Source organism: Falco biarmicus, chromosome Z (assembly GCF_023638135.1).
Source record: "Falco biarmicus isolate bFalBia1 chromosome Z, bFalBia1.pri, whole genome shotgun sequence".
In the NCBI taxonomy this organism is placed as follows: Eukaryota; Metazoa; Chordata; class Aves; order Falconiformes; family Falconidae; genus Falco; species Falco biarmicus.
Window position 1 is genome coordinate 56,906,076 of NC_079311.1, and position 14,430 is coordinate 56,920,505.

Sequence of the window (14,430 nt, forward strand, 5' to 3'; positions counted from 1 at the left end):
ATATGGCCTACCAACTGAAAGTGCATGTTGTTTACAGTGAAATGCTTAGCAGCAGTTTGTCAGGGGAGTGAGCTGGGGCTTGGAGAGCAGGTGGATGGTTGCCAGAACACCTAGGACAGCTGTAACAAACTGTGTTTTGGTGACCAGGTCAATAATTAGCATTACAATGATGCAACAGCACCTCTGCACCTGTGGTGTCAGCGAGACCCAGCCCCTGGGCAGCCTGCTGCCTCCCTGGGGCTGGGTAAGGGACGTCATTAGGACACCCCCTGCCCGGTACGGAAGAAGAAGCAGGCAACTCGGGAGGACTATAAGGATGTTGTGAGGTTGCACAGGGCAAAGATTAGAGAGGCAGAAGCCCAGCTACAACTCAGGCTGGCCACTGCCATAAAAGATAAAAAAACCTGGTTTTACAAATACAGCAGAAACAAAAGGAGGGCCAAAAATAGTTTGCATCCTTTATTGGATTCGGGAGGGAACATTATCACAAAGGATGGGGAAAAGCCTGAGGTACTTAATGCTTTCTTTACCTCAGTCTTTAACAGCAAGAGCAGTTACTCTCTAGGAACTCAGCCCCCTGAGCTGGAAGACAGGGATGTGGAGGAGCAGAATGAGGTCCCCACAGCCCAGGAGGAAACAGTAACTGACCTGCTGCTCCACTTGGGCATGCACAAGTCTATGGGGATGGATGGGACCCCCGCAAGGGTACTGAGGGAGCTGGTAGAGGAGCTCACCAAGCCACTCTCCATCGTTTATCAACAGTCCTGGAAAACTGGAGAGGTCCCAGAAGACTGGAGGTTAGCCAGTGTGACACCCATCTACAAGAAGGGCAGGATGGAGAACTGCAGGCCTGTCAGCCTGACCGTGCTGGGGAAGGGTATGGAGCGATCAACCTGAGTGCCATCACGGGCACGTGCAGGACAACTGGGCATCAGGCCCAGCCAGCATGGGTGTATGAAAGGCAGGTCCTGCTTGACAAACCTGATCTCCTGTGACAAATGACTTGCCTAGTGCATGAGGGAAAGGCTGTGGATGTTGTCTACCTGGACCTTAGTAAAGCCTCTGAGACCATCTCCCACAGCATTCTCCTGGAGAAACTGCTTATGGCTTGGACGGGTGCACTCTACACTGGGTTAAAAGCTGGATGGCAGAGCCCTGAGAGTGGTGGTGAATGGAGTCACATCCAGCTGGTGGCCAGTTACAAGTGGTGTTCCCCAGGGCTCAGCACCGGGGCCAGTCCTGTTTAATATCTTAAGATCTGGGCAAGGGGATTAACCAGTAAGTTTGCCGATGACACCAAGCTGGGCAGGAGCGTTGATCTGCGGGAGGGCAGGAGGCTCTGCAGAGGGATCTGGACAGGCTGGACCGATGGGCCGAGGCCAGCTGGATGAGGTTCAAGAAGACTCCGTGCCGGGTCCTGCACCTGGGTCACACCAGCCCCACACAGCGCTACAGGCTGGGGCAGAGCGGCTGGAAAGGGCCTGGTGGGAAAGGGCCTGGGGGTGCTGGTCGGCAGCCGGCTGGGCATGAGCCAGCAGTGTGCCCAGGTGGCCAAGGAGGCCAGCAGCACCCTGGCTTGTGTCAGGAGCAGTGTGGCCAGCAGGGCAAGGGAAGGGACTGTCCCCCTACACTGGGCACTGGTGAGGCTGCACCTCGAACCCTGTGTTCAGGTTTGGGCCCCTCATTTCCTGAGAAGGGCAACGAAGCTGGTGAAGGTTCTGGAGCACAAGTCGTATGAGGAACAGCTGAGGGAACTGGGGCTGTTCAGTCTGGAGTGGAGGAGACTCGGGGGGGACGACTTTATTGCTCTCTACAACTACTTGAAAGAAGGTTGCAGCAAGATGGGGTCAGTCTGCTCTCTTAAGGAACAAGCAATAGGACAACAGGAAATGGCTTTAGATTGTGTCAGGGGAGGTTTAGATTGGATATTAAGAAAACTTCATCCACTGAAAGGGTGGTCAAGCATTGGAACAGGCTGCCTGGGGGCTGATGGAATCACCATCCCTGGAAATGTTTAAAAAATGCGGTGCTTAGGGACATGGTTTAATAGTGGACTTGGCAGTCCTGGGTTAACAGTTGGACTTGATGGCCTGAAAGGTCTTTTCCAATAGAAGTGATTCTATGATTCTATGCACACTAGCCAGAGCACGTGAACCCTGCTAGTGAGCTAACTGTAACCCAGGTAAAATGGAGGAGCTATCCTTCAGCCAGGGTTCCGCCTTCTGCAGTCAACATATATTGAAAACTGTTTATCAACCCACCAGCATAAAAAACTTCCTGTGAATAAACTCCACATTTCATGTGCTGTACCTGTTCTGCACGTGCCATGGATTTGATTTTTTGTTTATGTTTTACTATTACGTTCAGTGCAGCAATTTAAAACATAATCTGTATGAGGTTGTGTACTGACCGGTGACTGAGTTTTGGAAAAGTTTACATGGGCATAAAGGAGAACCGCTATATCCTTATGTCCAGCTTCCAGGGCTATTGAAAGTGCTGTGCTGCCATCCTGAGAGAATAAAGGAAGAAATAACACAATTAGTGCTTGTGTGCATTAACAGATCTCTTAAAAAGCCCCATCAGCCCACAGAGAAGGGAAGTTATGAAGTGGAGGCCCTACTGCTCAGACAGCTGGGTTAATTTATGGTCTTGTTTAATTTCTTTTATTATAATTAAGTGACAATAAGCCTTACACAGCTGTTTTATGGGGCAGTCCAATTATCAGAGGCCTCATAATTTCTCCCAACTAGGAGTCTTGATTATTGCTAAGGAAGAATGAGCACACCATTATCACAATAACGTTACATGTAGTGCTGTGTAAGACTAGTGATTTCAGAAGATTGGGCTATCTGAGAGAAACTATAATGTCAGTGAGGAGTGGAAGAGAGGGGAGGGATAAATGCTAATCAGATATCATGATAACTGCTGTGTTACAATGATAATTATTGTGTTATAGCTCCCATTAATGCTAAGAGCAGTTGCATTCATAATTCCAAATGCTCCTTGATGGAAGTCTAACTACAAATACGCTTTCTTGGTCAAATACTGTCACCTCAGTTTCTCAGCAGGTGTTATCACTTTGAGAAACCATAGCTGTTGAGGCTGCTAGAGTGCTTTTGCTGAAAGGGTAATCTATGGACCTGCTGTTTTCCCTTTAGACCATGTTTGGTCCAGGAAGAAGCAGTTGTCAGATAGCCTGTGATATGAACCTCTGGCTTGCTGGTCCACTGTCTGGCTTTTGCCTCTTGTGCACAGAAGTTTCCACAACAATGCCAGTATTAGAAATGTCCTCTCATAGGGATTGCCTCTTACATTGGCTCTCAGAGTGAAGTACATTTTCCAGCCACTGCCGTAGCATTGGTATTAGAGAGGTCGGCACCAGTTTAAAGAAACTATAAACCCTTTTTCCAGCATGGGACATGATGGACAGCATCCAAGTAGAAAGTCTTCCTATGAAACTACAGGGAGTGATTATACATAAATCTGCTTGTCCTGAGCAGACAGGGAGCTAGAAGAGCTGTCCACTACAGTGCAATATAATGCACGACAAATACTCCACAGTTAACAACAGGAAAAGCCAAGTTCTTAGAGATGCTGAATCACTGTCAGAGTGGCACACATCAGTAGGATGGAGCTCAGCTTACTACTGATCATGCTGACTGGAAAAACATTGCTGTCACATTCAGAATAGCTAGGGGAATGCTAAAAATCTCATTATCTCACAGCACAAACAAAACCGTTACAAACTGAATTAGCAGCAGACAAGTTGTGCTTGGGAAGCAGTACCAAACTGCCTACAGGAACAGTTAAGTGTCATGTCCCCATAAAGACTTTAATTATTGACTTTGTGACTGACTGTGCTAACAGCATTCAGCCTGCAGTAACCTAGGTTGCCCCCAAAAGCGTTTATTAAACTGAGGCCTTCTTATATTTTCCCCTCAGGACTGCTTTACACATCACCAGCACGGCTGGGCAACTGAGCTGGCTGCTGCAGCAGCTGAGTGAATGAACAGAATGACATTTCTGCCTCTCTGCAAGAGCTTCAACAAATAACCACCAACTGCCCACCTGAATTCCAGACCCAGGCTCCATTTCAGTGCTCAGTGGATAAAGCAACAGGAAGAATGGAAACATACCCAAGAAGTCATGTTGTTAACGAGCACAGTACTCAGAAGAACCTAAGTCAACATTTTCAAGCTTGAGAAGTCTACAGATCAAATTGCTGACAGCATAGGCTGCAATGATTCTTGCGAACAAGAAATATGCAAGTGTCTCCCTTGGCACTGAAGTCACAGCCTGTATCTGTTTACTGTCAAGACAATGTAGCTTCATGACTGAGACCAAACCTGTACTCTCTTAAGTCATGGTTTAGATACTATTTAAACATCTGTGAAGAGAACTGTAGGGTTGATGTTTGCCATGAACACAGGAAAGCAACACAGCAAGGCTGTTAAGTCACCAGGTAAGGTCCTAACTGAAAATTTGAAGACTCCTGGAAAAGGGGGAAGGAATGGGAGAAGGGAAGATGTTCTACTAGCAAATATTTTTTCTGTTCTGACCACTGCACACCTACAGCTAACCACAAAAATTGTTACTGGGTAAGTCTGTTAGAGAAGCAAAGATACTAACCAATCAATCACAGCACTTGCTACCACTAAGAGGATTCATGTATTTGATACTTTGGTGCTGTGAGTCAGAGATTCATGTAAGTAGATTTCAGCAGCTCTCCACTACATCAAAAAAACTGAATTAGAAAAACATCCCAGAGTGGAGAGGCCATCTGATGAAGCACTACCTGGAAAGGCAACTCACATTATCCTCCAGAGTGCCATTACACCCAGGCTGAGCCAGCAGAAGTTTGACAATCTCTACATGTCCATGTTCACTAGCACACATCAGAGCTGTAGAGCCCTCATCATCCTGGATATTGACGTCGGCACCACAGGCCAGTAAAGCTTTCACCATGTCTATCCGCCCGTGACTCACAGCTAGCATCAGTGCTGTCTGACCAGCCTGCATGGAAAGAAGTGAAAAACCCGAATTACACAATCAGTGACAAAGTAAGCATACTTGAATTTTTTTGGTGCTGTGCTTCTTCTGGGGGGGGGGAAAAGATTGTTATTTTATACAGTACTCTCAAAGCTCTGCTTGCCGTTATTTAAATACCTATTATCCACATTCACATAGCTATTTATTAAATTAATGGAAGATATCGGATCTATTTCCAGACATCTGGAGTTCCTTGGAAGGAGCTAAATGGTGCAGAATTTGTAAATGTCTTGCAAAACTCATTAATGGCTCTATCATATAATATTCAATCTTCATTTTCAGAAGACATCCAGACCTGAGGCTGAACTGCTCTTCCACAACTCCATTTTGTATACAGCAATCAAAACCACACACACATGAGTATCAAAGACCACAAAGGGTGGAAATGAGTGAGTGCAAAAGCTGAACTAGTGGAGCAGGGATGGAGCCGTGGAAGAAAAGATAAAAAGACATGGGAGTGTAAATGTAGTCTTGTAAACCGTTTGACTGACCTGGCTGGCTTTAGCATTCACGTCCCCACAGCTGAACAGTTCTTCCACTATCCTCATGTCCTTCTCCGCTTCCACAGCTGCAAGTGCAGCAAGCATGATGGGGGTATAGCCGGCCTTGTTCTGATGATTTACGTTACAGACATCTGCACAGGGATGAGATTGTTTCTTTGGAAAGCAGGAACCCAAAAAGCAGCAATTGTGCTAATGAACTGAATAAACTGTTAGTAAAGCAGCCTATAAAAAGAAAAAGCAGCAATTGCTCTCATAATGGAAGCAATTGAAGGGAAAGTGGAGAAGGAAAAAATAAACAGGGGTGCTCTTGAGCCTGAGAAAGAAAAGGATTCTCTTCTACTATGCATGCAACACAAGGGAGAACACAAAACCATTTTGTATGTTACCATTTAGGGCCTTCTTTGTGCATTTTTTTCTTTTGTCAAAGCTAAGTGGTCTGAAATTTGATATGACTATCAAGGTCATGGGTATGAACCCCAGGAATACTGTCAGGAGAGTCTTTAAGCTCCTCTCCTGAGGGGATTTACACTGCAGAACAGAAACAGTCTGACAACGTGGTCAATGGAAAAGCTGCTTCTCCTCAGCACAAACATTCTCCTGTAATTGGTGTTATAGTAAAGATCTGCAAGTGTTCTTTGACATGTTCTGGAGCTGCAGACAAAAATCTTTCAATTAAAGACCGTTTCCAGCTCTACAGAGTATTTGATTGAGAAAAAAAGTACTCTGGGAACAAACACAGTGAAGTTCTCTGACTAGTGCCAGCAACTGACTGGAGTTCTCCTTTCCAGTCTGTCTCTGTTCCTAAAACTTCGAAGAAATCCAGTAGGGCTTAATTCCAAGCAGCAAGGCCTTCAGTGTGCTCACTGTATTGGAAAGCAAAGTCTCAGACTTACATAAACAGTATCTCTAGACTTGGGGTTCAACTGCACCAAAGACACCTTAACAAACAAAAATGTCTCAGCAAATTCTTCAAATTTATTGCCGAAGGATTTTTAAGTGACATGCAGAAGCAATACAAGCGTAGATGTAAGAAAATGCACATTTTTTCAGGTTCCATAGACATTACCTCTGTTTTATAAACAGCCAGCCCAACCCTACTTTCCGAAGTCACTTCTGGGAAGCCACTGAAGCCACAGAACATGACACTCTGCTGCATGCATTACCTCATAAGTAATGAGTAATTATTGGAAGTGATGCTTGCCTACCCTGACTAGACTACTTCAGCAGAGGTGCATTTTCTGAGGTCACATTTCAGCTCCTTTTGTATGTGGCTAATGAGCAGAGCTGTTTTTCTGTTTGTCCTCCTGGTAGTACCGCATGGTCATATAGAGGAGCCTTTTGTCCCATCTGCTCTTCCCACCAAACACACAGACACAGAGTTCTTGGACCAAGAATCTGCCTGGGATACAACTACACTGTGAAGATGACTGTAGTGACCATTTAGACACAGTCCAGAGGAAGACTGTAGAAACCTGAAGGAATTTGCCTGTTTGCAAATATTTATCAAGTGCTGGCATGTGCAGTGTGACTCTGGCACACCTGGCACTAGTCAGTTGTTGCATTTGACAGTCAAAACCTGCCGTGTTCATAGGAATACACCAGTTGCTGTGAACTAAAGGAGCCCTCACTTCCAGCAACAGATGAGCATGCTCACGCTACCCTGACATATGCAGGGAAGTGAAGGGGCAGTTTCCTCCCACCGAGGTGCATTTCACTGTACTCCTCACATTCCCTGCATTCCCCCACTGTGACTCACTCTTCCCTACAGGCTGATTTCAAACAGGACAAGAGATTTCAAAGCACTCGCTTTCCTGCAGAGGAAGTTTCTGCATCTATGACAGATGTGCTGGGTTATCCAAGCTGAGACTTGTATCATTAATATCCTTGTTTATCTGATGCTACCCTTCTCAATTTATAAATATTGCTAAGCTTACACTCCAGCCACGTAATCAGCCTAGTTAAGCTTTACAACCAACTGTGACAGGTTTTATAACTAGTTCAGAGAAAGAAGCTTCAGTCAGGGAGCAAAACTAGGCTTCGGCATATTACATCCTGCCTGGGACCAGGTCCAACACATGACACCTTCTGCTGGCTGCCTTCTGGCTTAGTACATGTGGGGACCAGACGCTCTGGAGTCACACTCTGCCACCACCCTCTCTGCATATGCGTTACAAAGGGATCTAAATGAAGCATCATCACGCTGCTCATGGATCACAGAAATGTCCCTGTATGGCAGAATGCCACGTTGCTCCAGTTTCCTAGGAAAGCAGCATAGCTGTGTCAAGGTGGTGTCCAGAAAAAGCTTCTGTATTGCTCTATTAAGAATAAGATAGACTAGTTTGAGTGTTTAACAAGGATCTCTATACCGCAGTGCATCTTCCTCCACCAGCACCGTACCTTTGACTGAGCAGCAGCTGTGCTGCCTTCCAGAGAAAACAACTGCTGGAGGCTGGTGCTACTGAACCTGGACTACAGTCCAAGAGTCAGGGATCTACCTACTTGTCCTGAACACTGGTCAACTGTGTATATAATTTACTTGAGTGTTTTTGTAACTTCTTCAAAAGCCACCATGATCACCTTGAAAGCTAGCACTAGAAACAAGGATTCTAAACTACCCAAGTGAGCCACCATGTAACTGGTAACAGTTACAACAGCTGCCAGCTGAAGCCCAAACTTGGGCTCTTGCTCATCAATAATTTCATCTGTGAGGACTGCAAAAAACCAGAAGTAATTAAAAAAAATATATGCAAACAAGTCAACCTACTTGCATCCAGAAGAAGCTTTACAATTTCAAAGTTAGAATGTGAGACACTGTAATGCAGAGCTGTGTTTCCGTTTCCATCTGCCATATTGATAATATGTCTGAGGACAGCAGGGGAAATCTCTTCAAAAGCAGTTATGTAGTCTCCAACCATTTCAGGGACAGCCGACTTCTGACTTGAGACACGAAACCACTCATGCTGGATGGTATTTAAACAAAACCTCTGCCAAAACCAAGACACAAAAATTTACATATGGGCAATCTATTTAAAGGATTTTCCATCCCACAAGTCAGCAATGCAGGAGGTCAAGCCTTTTTTAGTCAAATGTGGGAAGAAAGTATTCAGCTCACAAACAAGATATATGGACTAAAGCTTCCCCTCTGACTAAACCCCTCTTTAAAACACCATTTGTTTACCTCCTCTCATTTCACCTAATTTTCAGGAATGGTTCACCTCTGAAGACACAGAATTTTAGGGTAAGATTAGTCCCAGAATTAATGGGTATCAAATACTGGCGAACAGAAAAAAGACTTGGAGTAATCATTTCCATGAAATATTTAACAAAGTTTACATCACTGATGAACCCAAGACTAAAGAGCGGTGGGAACACACATTTCTAGGAGAATTAAAACAGCAGCATGCTAAATCAATTAGGCCCAATCCCAAGGCATGAATTACCAAATGCACAAAGTACAGGAGAATTGGCTGGACAGCAGTTCTGCAGAACAGCTGGACATTACAAGTCAATAGTCTGAACCCGAGTCAACAACATCACACTGTAATCAAAAAAGCAAATACTCTTCTGTGATGTATGAACACATTTATAGCTTGCACTGCATGTGATGCAGTTCCTTCTCTCTGCCTAGCATTGTGAAGACAACAGCTGGACTACCTTGTCTGGTCAGATCACTGGACATGAAAGATTCAATTGAAACAGTTTCAAAGGTGAGCAGTGAGAAAAACTAGAAGTCAAGGAAATCTGACCTATGGGACAGACAGGAAGGACTGAAGACACTCTGCTGAAAGAACAGCTAAGGAAAGGAACCCTGTAACATTTCCACAGTGCAAAAGGCTGTTGCTGGGAGAAAAGAACCAACTTGTTCTTCACAGGCAAGCTGGCTGGCTGTAGTAGGAAGTGACTTTAGCTGCAATGAGAAGATGCAAACTAGACATTCAGGATAAACTTTCCCATTTCTGTAGACTCAGGGTGGAGGGGTAGGAGCCTCTGAGGACGAGTAACTGTCTGTTGGGAACAATGTAGGTAGAGCAGATCTAGCTGTGAGCCAAGGAGGTTCCTGCAGTCACCGCTGCTCTGACCTTCTGAGAGAATTTCTCTAACCTGAGAGGACCACCACGTCCTTATTCTCTTCTCATAAACCCCCACCTGCAACATGGCCAATAAATTCAAGGACAATTTTGCAGAGAAAACTCAGCATGCTTCTCTAGGCTCTAGGGAAAACACCAAAGGACCTGTACCAGTAGCTCTAGAGGGGACCCATGTCTGGTAAAGGGAGAATATTCTACACACATCAGTACTACATACGTATCTGTACTACATATTCATATATACAGAATATTCTATATCAGTACTACTATAATAAAAACTTACAAGGTCCAACCATTTCAGTCGAGAGACCACATGTTCTGTGAGTATGCAGAGTTGAAACACAGAAGTGGTCATAAAGTGACACAATGTAAGTGTTTTTCTATTTTAGACTGAGTGCAAAATACCACTAATGATCTTTACACAGTATCACATGCATTATTAAGTAAATAATACACTTTTTTAATTCAAGTAAGCTATCACGTCCCAAAAGGAGCAGTCTGCAGCCTCTTCTGGTGTAAACAGCAGCTACAAGAGCTGAGGATGTTGGAAGAGGTTGGGACAATTTATAGAGATCCCTAGCTGGACTGAAGTTTATACTTTTTTTGGACAAGACTTGTTTATCAGCAGACAGAGAGACAGCAAGTGCTGATTAGTCTGCAGTTTCCAGGTACAAAACACCACTTCTGCTGGAAAACATTTCAAGCACAAGAAACATGCATTCAAATTACACCTCTAAGGCTGAGATTATCAGCTGGTTATGCCATTTTTGACACTTTCAACTCTGACTGGGCCTGAAGCATTTGTTGTCTGAATTCCTAAACTACTCCTGAAGGACTGACACAGGATTAAAAACTACCCCTCACAACTGCATTAAACAACCTTTCATTCTCTGGACCACAAATGTCAGAACTGGACACAGACGATATTATTGTCTGTGTCTTACAGACAGTATTATTGTCTTTAAGAAGCTGCAGATAGCCTACAGTAGAGGAGACTGGCATTGGATTGCTGCCTTTTACATCACTGCAAAATTGTAACAAATGCAAAATTCAATTTCGTATCACTAAGCAGTGTTCCTTTGCTTTCAGATTGTCCTCACAAAGTAGCGTAGGCAATTCCTATATGAGGCATATAGGTAATTCCTATATGAAGCAAATACAACCTTATTTCTTGAGGCTGAGTATTAACAATGAATATTCCCTACTCCCTGCTGCACTGATAAAAGCTACTAGTGCAGTAAGCAAGACAGAAACAGTACCACCGTGCTCAGAAGGAGGCAACTGCAGTTTCAGAACAGACTGTCTGTTAGAAACAGGCTCCTGACTCCACACAGTCTCTTAATGCAAGGCCTGAGAGCTGCTTATAGCAGTGCTAAAGCAACACTTACAAAAATAACATGGGAATGCATGTATGTGTTTAAACTGTGCTTTCATGTTACTATTTTTATGTGTATGCCTTGGGACGACAACACCCCAGCACACAAAGCACAAGTACATTCTCACAAGTACAAGTACAAAAGTCCCCTGATAGAAAAACAACTTTTTGACTCTTCCAGGAAAGATTAAATCCTCTTCTGCCTAGCCACTGCGGTGCTGGTCCTGCAAAACCAGAAGTTATCCCTCCCTGAAGTTTTTCTGTTGCAGCTCAGAGAGAATTTTGCTATGCATTGCTTACCACATCTTTGTTGGTCAATGCCTTGGGATCATCAATGTTGTTTCTCAGCAGGTGACAGGCAGAAAGCATCTTTTCGCTTAATTCATACCTGAGGGAGACAGCAGAACACATGGCATGTTTCAATGTTTCTGATGTTTCAGCATAAAAACATCTACTTTTCTGAAAGTCATGTAGGAATGAATGTTTCCAGCAAGCCATCAGCTGCTGCAATGCAGAAACCACTCTGGCATCTCTTCTCTGGGGGGACTCCCTTCACCGCAAGCAGAGATGTATGTGGGAGGAGGAGTGGGAACGGAGAGCAGGTGACGCATCACTTCTGTGCTTTAGATTTGGCAACCCTTCCAGTGGAAATCCTCACCTACTGCTGTACAACTGCGGAACATGTACGACAAAGCATGTATTATATACTCTGTGCTTCAATGACTGAGGAAATGCCAATAGCTGTGATGGAAACTGCACAGGGAAAGGGCACAGGCAGTGGTTCCCAGACAGCTCCCACTTACTGGAACCAACTTTTCTCATCCCATCCACTCTGGAAATTTACTCTCCTTCTCCAGTTCCCCTTCATGTTTTCACTTCTGCCTCCTTTCCATCACAAATTTCAAAACTCAAGGAAGAGCTGAAAATAAGGCCCATGCCTGTGCCACATGGCATGCTAGGCTACAACCTGCCACAGAAGATAATGGCAATTTTCCAAGAAAAATTCTCCCAAAAAGCAGAGAGGCCAACATACTTCTGTGGAAGGCAGACACTTTAGCCCTCCAGGGTTACAAGCCAGCTGCTGGTGCTTCCAGAACAATGAAATGCTCTACCATTGCATGGGTCATATTTAGTCCCATGGGGCCATGCACCCTGCTTCTTCCCCTTCAAGGGCATCGCCAGGGCAGCCAGCTTACAAAGACCATGCTACTCAAGTACACGTGGCTATCCAAGCTGTCCTGCTGCCCCTCTTTACAATCCCCCCTGGCTAGGATAAATATAAATTGGAGAGCTCTGTTGAGCTCCACTGAGAAACTGCCCACCTTTTTATGCCACTTGTAAAATAACAGGCCATCCTACAGGACTGTAAAAACAAAGCTCAGGGCACTTCAAAACTCACAGCCCTAAGGCCTACAAATAGCTCTTAAAATAATTAATTTCTGCAGCTCTTTTATTTAGCAGTTGATAATTACAGGTAAGTCTGATGTTAAGCTGTGTGTCCAGTGAAACATTAATTTTGTCTTAGCTCTTTTACTGTTATTATTCCACTTAGATAATTTGCCAAGTTAGCGCATTTGTAAACATCTGGCAAACCCAGGATCTACAAAATATCCCTTTACTGCCTACGTATATGATTCGTTTTGTTCATTCACTAATCAAGAATCAGAAAATCTCACCACACTACTGCTTTCCATGTGCCAAAAAAAATAAAATAAAGCCTTGCCTGTCAAATACTAACTTACACAACTCATTACCAGCAGTTTGAAAAGTAACTTACACATGAAATGCTGAACAAATGCATGATGGCAGCCTTGGAGTATACTGTAGTACACAATCTCATATGATGTTTATGATGTTAGGGTTGGGTGACCTTGTTGCTGCTGTACCCCACCATCTTACCAAGCAGTACCAGCCACAACTGAGACGCCTTGCAAGGTGCAAATGCAAGATGTGCTCTGAGCAGGCTGATGACCTGGTGTGCATGGTTCAAGACTCATTTGCTTGTTCACTCACTGTTTTAAAGACCAGGTTGTTAACAGGGCATTGCCCTCTCCCATACGAGTGCCATTTATGACCTGGGAGAGCCTCTGCCAGGTGGAAGCCACCTGGGTCTCGCTATAAACGAACCGTACCCCAGCCAATGGAAAGGACAACCTCCAACACCTTCTCCCCACTCACACATGATTGTTTTGCCACAAAACCACCTCTGGTTACCCACTTGAGTAGGAGGGGAGTGGGCAGCAGTTGAGCAGTGATGGGGCTGGCACTTTCTCCACCAGCACAGGCACAGCCATGGCTCGCCCCATGCAATGAGGCAGAGCTAACCCCCTCAGAGGCACTCAGGAGAGGGTGAGCAGCCTACCTCTCTCTGATTTCCACCTCCTCGGCCTCGCACTCTGGAAGGGGACTGTCCTTCTCCGCCCCCATGGCACAGACCTCTGGAGCACGGGATGTGGGCTGCCCCTCCTCTGTGTGCCGACTGCAGGGGTACTCATGGCCCTCGCACTCCTCCTCTGAATCTGAGGAGGAGCTCTCCTCAGAGCTGGAGTCATCGCTGGAAGTCGTCTCATACCTGGGGGGAGAACAGGTAGGGGCAGAGGCACTTGCTCAGTGCCATTCAGCAGCAGTCAGCACCTGTCTGCACTAGGGCAGCTTGAAAAATGTCTTGCAAAGGCTGTTTTGCACTCAAGACCTTTTCTACTCACTAAACTCAGGGTCACTGCCAACTGACACTGCGATTATTATGTGCACAGTGTGTAATGAAAAAACAACCTTTTTTAAACAGAAGTCTTAATACTTTGTTAGACCTTGTCTTAGCCCTAGGATGAAATTACTTTGTTCAGAGTAAATTGTGTTGTTATATTACTAGGCAGATATAAGCAGGGAAGCTAACAAACCTATCTAAAGACAACAGCTGCAATTTTAACACTTCTTCCTGACACAATCCAAAACATTTTGATATTTTGGGTGAAATGTAAGTGATTTGGAAATTATAATGGTGATTCTAATTAATTGTCTTACCTCACTAACTGCAGCTGCTGAAGAATTAATATACTAAGCCTATTTTCTAATGTACAACAGTGACTGATAAGTGGTAATTCTCAAGTAAATATCCTCTACTGTAAGTAATAATACTTTTAGCCTATATGTATGAATTGAAGTAACTGCAATATTTAGGCTACATACTATATCAGACACTTGTACTAATTTAAAACTAATCTTAGGAAAGGGCTAGAAAAGCTCCATAAAAACAATTTGGTGAAACCATTTTAAAGTTCTTTGCAATATTCTGTGTGGGAAGTAGTATTTTAAAAGATAGTTTTCCCTACTGTTTTCTGTATTTGTGTAACAAAGTTTCTCTTTATCTAGAGCAAAGTCAGAAAAGTTAATTCTTAGGCAATGCCATCCCTTGCTG

General features: G+C 44.4%; 1 protein-coding gene across 3 annotated transcripts in view; it reads right to left on the reverse strand.

Annotated features, from left to right (window-relative positions):
• The window catches only part of KANK1 (KN motif and ankyrin repeat domains 1), a 129,987-nt gene that overhangs the window by 1,156 nt on the left and 114,401 nt on the right, over positions 1 to 14,430 (reverse strand). For all 3 annotated transcript variants that reach the window (XM_056324760.1, XM_056324759.1, XM_056324761.1), the window contains 6 exons: positions 13,378 to 13,587; positions 11,316 to 11,403; positions 8,317 to 8,536; positions 5,541 to 5,683; positions 4,813 to 5,013; positions 2,411 to 2,509 (listed from right to left, as the gene is read on the reverse strand). In XM_056324760.1, coding sequence (XP_056180735.1) covers positions 2,411 to 2,509; positions 4,813 to 5,013; positions 5,541 to 5,683; positions 8,317 to 8,536; positions 11,316 to 11,403; positions 13,378 to 13,587 — 961 coding nt within the window. The remainder of the gene's footprint in view (positions 1 to 2,410; positions 2,510 to 4,812; positions 5,014 to 5,540; positions 5,684 to 8,316; positions 8,537 to 11,315; positions 11,404 to 13,377; positions 13,588 to 14,430) is intronic.